At 41.3% G+C, this 10,040-nt stretch overlaps 1 protein-coding gene across 4 annotated transcripts in view; it reads right to left on the reverse strand.

Moving 5' to 3' along the window:
• LOC103916190 (microtubule-associated protein 4-like) overlaps positions 1-10,040 on the reverse strand; it is a 104,798-nt gene that overhangs the window by 154 nt on the left and 94,604 nt on the right. For 2 of the 4 annotated variants that reach the window (XM_009323144.1, XM_009323145.1), the window contains exons 8-13: positions 9,383-9,457; positions 7,923-8,063; positions 5,361-6,143; positions 4,099-4,242; positions 3,127-3,297; positions 1-2,003 (exon numbers count right to left, since the gene is read on the reverse strand). In XM_009323144.1, coding sequence (XP_009321419.1) covers positions 1-2,003; positions 3,127-3,297; positions 4,099-4,242; positions 5,361-6,143; positions 7,923-8,063; positions 9,383-9,457 — 3,317 coding nt within the window. The remainder of the gene's footprint in view (positions 2,004-3,126; positions 3,298-4,098; positions 4,243-5,360; positions 6,144-7,922; positions 8,064-9,382; positions 9,458-10,040) is intronic. The other 2 variants (XM_009323148.1, XM_009323147.1) reach the window with 2 other exon arrangements.

Here is a 10,040-nt window from a genome sequence, read left to right on the forward strand (position 1 = left end):
GTCTAAAGCACCCACATCAGCTATTTCATTTTTCCCAACACTTTCTTTAGGCTTCTCTGTTACCAGTTCAATTGACCTTTGCCTTTTAGTTACATTTGATGTATTCTCCTGAAAACACTCAGCAGTAATACAGCCCCTCTCTCTGCCTTTATCACTCACTTCCTTAGTTTTATCAATTATGTCAGGAAAACTACTTGGGTCCATCTTATTCTCAAGAAAAGGCTGCTGGAAAAAACTTCTTTCACCTTTTTTACCTCTTCCATCACTACCTCTTTTTTTTGGCTTGTCTGCAGGATAAGCATGTGTAATGCTTACAGACAGAGGTCCTCTTGCATTAAAACCTCTGCGGTTATCAGGGAAAGTTGTTTCTTTTGTAGTCTCATCTGTCCTCACTCCATCAGTGAGTTTGCTTACGTCCTCCGAAAGCATCATCTGCTCAGAGAAGCTTTTGATTTTTTTTACTTTCCCTTCACCACGCTTTTTTTTAGGTCTGTCCATCCCATGTGCAATATTGGGATCTTTTCCAGTCTGCTGCTCTACCGTAATAAATCCTTTCCCTTTGTTTTTATCAAGGGAATCTGCTACCATCACTCTGTCCACTGCTTCAGCAGAGGCGGGATGTTTGGTTGCATCAGACTTAACTGACAGAAGAAATGGCTGCTCTGAAAAACCGTCAGCCTTTCTGTTTTGCAAAGCAGTAACTTCCTCAGGTTTTGGTAAAACTAATGGTGTAATAGGTGTTTTAGTAGTATCTGTTGGAGTCTTCAATACCCCCTCTGCATTACTAAAGTCAACAGCCATGCGCTTATCAGAGGACACTGTTTTAGTTTCATCAGCTGCCTTTGGCTCGTTAGGAAGCTTGTCCGACGGGGCCGCAGCCTCTAGAAGAGCAGGCTGTTTGAGGGATTCATTTTCAACCCCTTTGCTTTTTTCACAACTACCTCTTTTCTTTGCTGCTTCTTCCAGTGACCCACTGGAACCCTGAAGCTCATGGTGGACAGTGTAACTGAATGCTTCACACCTGGGAGATGTGTGTTTAGCCTCCGTATCTTTATCAGAAAGGAGCAATTCCGAAGGTTTGGTCTCTAAAGCAGCTTCTACTTTGCTTAGATTGATCGCTTCTGAAAGAGGTGGCGGCAGGTCAGCACATTTTGACTCCTTATACTCCCTCTTCTCATTTTTATCAAGAAAATCTCTTTCCGTAGGCTTGGTTGGCACCTTTGCTGTAACAGATTCCCCCACCTTAGTCTTGCCTACCTGCTGCAAGGGAACCTCTTTTCTTTTGCCTTTAGATTGCAACATCAAGCTGTCACCTCTCATTCCTTCTGTTTTACCAACGTCCCCATTTTTTGCATCCAACACAGATTCTAACGGTATGCTGGGCTTTTGGGCCTGCTGTCCTGGTGCTGGCACTGAGAAGGCATTTTGCTCATCCAGGATATGACTTCCAGTTATTATTTTAGCATCCTTTGGCATATGCGAAACTCTGCTTCCCTTCCCTGAGGCAATTGACTGCTCTTTGCGAGCTTCAGCAGGCATTACGGGACAGACATCTGTTTTTTGCAATTCAACAGCAAATGGAGAATTTCTAGGAGCTTTTGAGACTGTTACATTTTCATCCCAGAACTCCATTGTTCTTGGCAGCTGGTTTCTCTTTTGTTTTGGTTTCTTTTTCTTTTTCTTCACAATGGCCAGAGAACCTTCCAAATGCCAGCTCTCCCTTGGTACATCTCTGCAGCTCTCCACAAACTCCGACAGCACATTGGATGGCTGCTCAGTTGCCTTTTTATGTGAAACCCTAGTGCGAGGGGATGTTCCAGCAACACATCCAAGTTCCACTACAGAACAGGGGTCTACTTTTGGGTCAGTACTCTTCTGTTGCGGGAGACTAATTATTAGACGTTCCTCTGGTACATCTGTAATAGGCACTGGTGCAGGTTTTGCTCTGCCAAACCTGCGTTCACTTGATTTGTTAGCTTGCCTTATTTGTGCAGTAGGTAGACCTGGAATACAGGAAGCCTGCTCAAACATCAAAGCGACTATTTGCTTTATAAAAAAATAACTGTAGTATATATGTGATTTTAGCCATCTAAAACAGTCCATACAGTCATATATGCAGAATTTTCCAACACTGATACCACACTAATTCTAAAGCCACCTCAGTAGGGCTGGGATAGACATTTACACGCAAAACCTATTTAAACTACTACTGATAAATACGTCAATGCTATTTAAAAATACATAATTCCTGATACATGCTCTTACCCCACCAAAAAGCAACAGTTCTTGTAAGGACATGCTATCGCTTTTTTAAAATGCATTAAGGATCCATTTTGTCTTAGCAAGACAAGATAACAGATCTACTTTTTATATCTCTAGCTGGCATCCTTCCAAAATGTGAAAATAGAATTTTAGCGGAAAGACGAGACTAGGAAAGAGAGAAGGGGCATAATGGGGAAGGGGGAGCAAAAGAGCTGAGTTTCCCACAGCGCCCACGGTGGAAGCAGGGGAAGGCAGAACCTCCGTAACAGAAGTCATTTGCTGTACTCCGTTATAGGCAGCGCTAGGTTTCCTTAGCTACAAGCCACTGATTTTAAAGAGAGCATCAGTCATTTGTCAGTGCCCTGGCCCACAAATCAGCCTCCAGTCACAAGTGGAAGCAGTAACAACTCATTGGAGAGGCTGGGTTAGCAGAGCAGGAAAAAAATTACATTTTCCTTTGGTAATTACAAAACCCAATTTGGAAGGAGGTCTTTACTAGGAGTATTGTAATAAGAATTAATGATCCTTTTTAATACCAAAATAAAAAGCTAGCTGTAATGGCAAAAAGATGGTGAGCTTTTAAATTCTACAGCAGAAAAGATATAAGTCAGTCCCAGTGATAAAGTACTAGTAGCACCCGTATTTGGGCTTTTAGTCCGGTGAACATGGAGGGGAAAAGAGTATTTAAGAGGGCAGGGATTAGAGGCAAAATGCAACCAGAATCACCGATGAATGCAAAGAACCGCACAGCTGCTTGGTGCAAAAAAGACTTCTGCTTGCTCAAGTGGCAACGCAGTCAGTAGGAAAAGGTGAATAGTTCACAGAGGATATTTCCATTCTAAAATTGAATTATTTATATTCTACCTGTGGGCTCTTGCAGGGTTTTTTCTTGCTGAGATTCTGCTTGTTGGACATGGTTGTGTTCAGCCTCCTCCTTTTGTTTCTCTGTAACAATAACATCCACAGTAGTAACAGATTTTTCTTGAAGGAGGTCTTTATTTTCTAGTGCAACGGCTTCTTTTGCTTCTACTGGAGCTGAAATATGAAAAACATGAATAGAATGCTTCAATCCTTATGAATACAGGCAACCTGCAGTTTAAAAGCAAGCCCTTGGAAAGGGTACAGGTTTTATTTTATTTTTAATAGGAATGAAGTTTATAAGATATGGTAGTTACTATGTATTATCTCCTCACAATCCCATTTTAAGCAGCAATTTTATATTTTGGCAGACATGCCAAGGTGGAGGTAAAACATGAAACAAAGACTGTCTTGGGACTTAAGCACAGGGTAAGGGTTTGGGGTCTCTTTTTTTCCTCTTCGTAATCAAATTAATTCAGACTATACCAGCTTCCCACTGGAATTAAAATCCAGAATATACTCCAGCCTGGAGTCCCTATGTAATGCTAATCATCTAGTATTCATATATACCTTAGAATATATTCATGCAGACACTACAAAATTCCTAGCTATACATAATTATAACAAGTTTTAATTTGTAAGACATAATTACACCGGAGAACAGTTCTATATGTAACTAATTTTATTTAAGTTTTAAATAGAAATAAAAATTATGACAGACATTGGTACAACAACTATGGACGAGGAAGAAAAAGACAAGTCATATGATGGTAATTTCAAATGTTAAGACTACCATCTATTTATAACAGTCCCCATGTCAGCACACACTAATAACCTTCTTGAAATTAAACCTTTGTTGCTTTTTCCTTGATAAGGACAGGAGAATGGTGTCCGTGAGAAAGAACTTAGGTGGCGGGGCAGAATTAGCTGATAGCAACGTGCTGGCTCCAGTTTTATACTGTGGTTTGCGTTTCTCACCTGCTGGTTCTGAAAGATGGTTAGTCTGTTCTGGAAGATGCTCTTCATGGTGGCTGGGCGGTGGTCTGCTGTCTTTAGCTTTCTCTAGAAGATCAACACAAGCTTCTGGGACTTTTGATTCTTGTTCCACGTTTACAGTTGCTTCTGCAAACAGAATGTAAAGAATAAAAATCCATATTGTTTTTAATTTAGATCAGATTAGGCAAGATTAAAAAAAAAAAACAAACAACACACTTCCTCACCTATCTTCCACAAGAAACTAAAGGTTTTCCTCACTTTCAAAACAGTGGTAATCTGCTTTTTAAGCTCACTTTCTAGCAGCTCTCCCCTCCTGAAACCCTAAGTGTTCTGCTAAAGCAAGTCTTCCTGTATTGTCTGGTATTTACTCTTTCATTCACGCACCTATACCTCAGTTACTATATTCTAGTAGGGATTTTTTTTTTGTTGAAACGTCTCTTTTGAAATTTATTCCTATCATTAAACTAGAGAGTATTAGAAAGTAAGAAAGGAAAGAAAATATCTCACTCCAACTCTTTCTGCAATCAATCCACATACACTGCCTCTGCCCAGTACTATTTGTTATATTTTGACGGTCATTTTCTCTCTGAAGGTACAGAGTCCTTTGAGAAATCTATGCAGCACAGAAAATCCATTGTCCACCACATGGAAAAAACCAAAATGCCTGCCTCGCCATTTCGACGCCTATAGGCATTCCAAAGAAATGTCACCAAATTATCAACAAACCCTATCAGTCTATTCAGAAACTATTTTCAAGATAAGAAGTTTTGTTTGAAAACACTGTGTCCTACAGGATTTGCAGAGATTTCAGTATATGCTGAGGACGATAGTGATACAAAAGTAAGTACTAACAGGGATTAACTAAAATGTCTCTATGGCTGTCCTAAAAAAAACCCCATACATCACTACTAAGAATGCCAAGTAAAAAAAACCCCAAACATCAAGATATTCTAGGTTTATATTTTATAAGCGAAAAATCCTTGTGAAGCACTTCCTCTGTCTGTATCTTGACAGCAGAACTGAGCTCTGCTTAAGATGTTTTGTGCAAGGCATATCATCATCTTAACTACTAAAAAAATATGCGTTTTATTTGACAGTCTTACGACAATTGTGCATCCATGTAGCCATCGCTATGTGCTACCAGGACTGTTGCTGCTAGTGCTATGCCAACTTAGAGTGGCCTTCTCACACCACTTTCCATGCTGTTTCAAGCCTGAACGAAGCTTCCAGGCATACATGCTCACCTGCAAGAGGTTTGTCGAAGGGTGACTTGTCTTGCTCAAGAGAAGACTCAGATGTCATCAGCTCTTCAGATGCAGCAACCTTGGTGTCAGCTACAGAGACAGACTTAGCTTCTGCAGAGGCAAACCCAGAATCCATGGCAGGAAGAGGCTTGGCTTCTGCTACAGGAGCAAACCCAGAATCCATAGCATGACGATGGTTGACTTCTGCTGCAGGGGCAAACTCTGCATCTGCTGCTGGTGCAAACTCAGAATCCATAGCGTGATGTGATTTAATATCTGCTGCTGGGGCAAACGCCAAATCCATAGCATGGTGAGATTCCGCATCTGCTGCTGGGGCAAATGCGAAATCCATAGCATGATGAGATTTAGTATCTGCTGCTGGGGCAAATGCCAAATCCATACCATGGTGAGATTCCGCATCTGCTGCTGGGGCAAATGCAAAGTCCATAGCATGGTGAGATTCTGCATCTGCTGCTGGGGCAAACCCTGCGTCTTCTTCTGGGGCAAACTCCAAATCCGTAGCATAGGGGGAAATAGCATCTGCTGCCGGGGTGAAGCCAGTATCTGCCACTGGGGCGGATGCATCATTGATAGCATTAGGAGGCTTGGCTTGTGGCGCAGGAGCAAACCCAACATCCATAGCCTGAAGAGGGTTGGCTTCTGCTGTAGGTGCAAACCCAGCATCCAGAGTTTGAGGAGGCTTGGTGTCTCCTGCAAGAACGGACCCAGCTTTTTCTGCAGAAACAGACATGACATCCAAGGCAGGAACACACGCTGCATCTGCTACAGAAACACACGTCACAGAAATCAACAAAAAAATTCAGAATGTAAACACCTGACAGTGTGGTTTTATGACTAGAGAAGACAGGGCTTTCGCTCCCTGTCTGTCGTCTTGTCTTTCAGCATCGCTTACTCCCCCCGCTTACACCAGTGCACTCAAGTTGCACTAGTCTTTATGACACCCCTCAACGCACCCAAGTACTTTTCCTACTACAGCTTCATGTGCCTTGTTTTGTATCCTTGACTACAGTGTTAGACATCCGTCTGCTCCTAACATACATCAGCCAAAAGATGCATTGTTTTCATTTAAAAACTACCTGATGCTACGTAGCTGGCAAGAGGCCAGAGCTGCTGGATCCACTGTGAGCAACGCATTCCAACAGAATACATACAGGAATCGCAATGAGGGTTTTTTCCTATATAGCAGGACACCGAAACTTTTGGTGTCACCTTTATGAGCCCAGCTGTGTATTTCAACAGCGGAAAAAGTCCTGAAATGTTCCAGAGCCATACACACTTCTTTTTAAATATTGTTTATGCTGTTCACGGGTGGTATGGTGCTGCAACTTGAGCAGAAGCACTGGCATTCTTGACACAAAAGACACTGCCATCCAGTGAGTCACCAGCTGCCCTTTATTCTTTCATGCCCAACTTGGCCTCATTCATTTTTTACATAATAGCTACTAAACACTGAGTTGTTAGTTTCAAAATAACATTTGTCAGTTCACAGTACAGTCAAACCTCTGCATTTAAGTTAGCATTTTCATAAGATCCCCTTAAAGGAGTTTTTTCAGTCAGTTTTAGTTTAATATTTCAGCTGTCTAGAGGCGAGTTTTTACAATTATCAAAAGCCAGAAGCACTAGATTTCTCTTCTGCAGCTATTAATTTCAACAGCCCCAAGCACTACCCATACTCTGTGTGATGCAGCGTGGTGACCTGAACATCTCAGATATATTGCTGAGTAGATGTTAAAAAAAAATTTCTACCCATTGTTTGAGTCATATCTAAAAATATCCTCCCCAAACAATGGAAAAATACATTAAATCTTAATTTAAGATACTTAAACTGAATAAGGAAAGAAATTGGAAAAACTGAAAAAGTCCCTTTTAAAATAGCAATTCAGGACCCATTTAGATAAAACCAATATTCCAGTGAACCAAACCAAAAAGATCCATTATGCACTAGCTTTCATTTGGTTTTGCCTTTTTTTTTTTTTAAGTGATATCATGATCCTCTCCGAAATAAAATTTAAAGACTGTGATTTTACAGAAGAAAAAGACAGTAAAGAAATGGATATTAAAAGCAGTATGGATGTTTCCTGGTGAATCATGGAAAGTACTGGAATAAAGCATAAAGAAACCAAAGACTGGTGCCAAATGTACCACGAGTCTGATGCTGTATATAAATACCTTAAAAACTCTGTTTTAAAGAGAGTATTTAAAGCGGAGAGTTTTCAAGGTATTTATATATAGCATCAGACTCGTGGTATAACCACGTTCTTGACACACCTTAACATTTTTCTGGAGCTAAAATTTTGAGAAATTAAAGAATCATTAAATCAGTTATTGGACTGTCACACAAGAGTTGAAAAGTCAGGTAAGTAGACTTGCTATTTCTCACCAAGACAACTCAGGTATCATAAACCTTTAGCCACAATGGAATTTGTTAATACCTTGCTGTGTTTCCTCCAGAAGAGGCAATCCCAGGTCTTCTTCCACCATTACAGCTTGCTCATGAAGGGCCTAAACCCAGCACCAATCTTTAGACTGAGGCAACTTTACCTGATGCTGCATCTTTTGGTCCATCAGTAGCTTCAGCCTCTCCTAGGGATGCTGTTACTGCAGTAGGAACAAAACCAGGAGCCACTGCTGCAGGGCTTTCCGGCAAATTCGGCTTTATTGCTTCAGTCACCATGGGGGGCACTGGGCATACAAAACGAAGTTTGATTAAGCACTCAGATCATAGCAAACAGCTTTCTCTTCTGGAGTTGCCAGGATGTGAATCACCCTCTCAAGGTGCTGCCTGGTCTGTGCTGCCTGCAGCAGCAACCCTGATGAGTAAGCTCCTCCGATGCAGCGTTTCAGTAGGATCAGACCAAAAGAGAATCAGTTTTTATTTTCAATTTTCAGAAGACTAGTTTGTGTAATGCCTAGGAAAACACTTGTATCTTGAGAGAAGCAACTGCTGTGACAAAAATCGAGGAACGTTCAGTTACAAAGCATCCCAGTTCTAGCCTGAGCCCTAGGTAGAGCCACCAGCTCCAGAAACACTTTCTACCTAAGACCAGTGTTAAACTACTCTCTTCTTTGCTTGTTCACCAAAATTGGCAATAAAGATCCCATTATGGATCAAGTATTGTAATATACATGCAACCACAACAGAATTTTGTCTCAGTGGAGCTTCAAAGATTTAACTGTAACCAGAATCTAAAGATAATTGAACAGAATACACAGGTTTGCAATTAGAATTTAGTTTAAAATTCTGTTGATAATGCATGAGCCAAAATCATGTTTGTTGGTGCCCTCAGCTGCACCGACGCTCAGAAGCAATAAACACAAGTGCTCTGACTTACCACTCAAGTCAGCAGATTTGACTCTGTGTGTACAAAAACTAGAATCCTTGACTGTAGTAAAGTTCCAGTTTTAGAGTTTCTTTTCAAGAGTAAATCTTATTCACCCTATTTATTATTTTAGCGTCAAGTAATGCTTGAACACACATCCCAACTGGAAATTAAAGTACGTTCACTGTAATGGAGACGCACAGAATGGAGACAGTCTGGAATCTACAGAGCTTGCTACTGAACGTATTTTTTTTGCACACATCTGCATCTGCTAACTTAATTCCCCAAAACCCATGAAAGGGCATATTTTCAGTGGGTTAAAGCCCTGCGACATGATATGCCCTAAAAGGGCATGCCACTAGTATCTACTGACAGCGGACTTGGAACTGCATATACTAAATTTGTTACCCTAAATTAGAAGTAAACTGTCTACATAAATGCAGGGTTCTCCCCACCCCTTAAAGCACTAAACCAGAAAACGTGTTAAGTAACATCTCTCTAAAACACGCATTTCTTCTAAATTGATTTGAGAACCAGAAACAGTGTTTTTCTTGGTCAGGTCCCACTTCACTCCATTAGTGCCTTTTGTTTCTTGAAAAGGCAGACAAGAGAAGCTCTGCTTCTGCTGTTCAGAAACTCTCTATAGACAGTTCCTGCAGATCAAGTCAAAACTATTTTTACCTGGTGGCTCAACAAAGAAAGAGGCATCTGGTCCCTTCATGTCATGCTGAGCTCCCATCCAATGTTCTTCAGGCACTATGGAAAACAAACACATTTAGTCCCGCCACTGACACTACCGCTGCTTTATTTTTTCAGTTGAAGGTATTGACTCTGCTGTTTTGTGAGTTCATTCTCAGGTAACTTATCAGTTCCCTTTAAGAATGGTACCGGAACATCATGTTCTTCTGTGATTACTGCTAATGAAAACTTGCATCAGAGAAGAGTTATAACCAGCACTGACCCCAAGACCCAACAGAGCAGGTTCTTTGCTCAATTATTCTGGGCAACTGGCTCTAGACGGCCCTGCTTGAGCAGGGGGGTTGGACAAGATGCGTCAGTGTTGCGTCGATGATAACTTCCTTCTCCAAGTGGCAGAGGAGCCAATGAGGAGAGGTGCTATGCTGGACCTTGTTCTCACCAACAACGAGGGGTTGGTGGGGAATCATAGAATCATAGAATCATAGAATCATTAAAGGTTGGAAGAGACCTCCAAGATCATCGAGTCCAACCATCAACCCAACAACACCATGCCCACTAAACCATGTCCCTAAGCGCCTCATCTACCCGCCTTTTAAATACTTCCAGGGATGGTGACTCAACCACTTCCCTGGGCAGCCTG

The sequence above is a fragment of the Pygoscelis adeliae genome, unplaced genomic scaffold (genome assembly GCF_000699105.1).
Source record: "Pygoscelis adeliae isolate BGI_AS28 unplaced genomic scaffold, ASM69910v1 Scaffold444, whole genome shotgun sequence".
In the NCBI taxonomy this organism is placed as follows: domain Eukaryota; kingdom Metazoa; phylum Chordata; class Aves; order Sphenisciformes; family Spheniscidae; genus Pygoscelis; species Pygoscelis adeliae.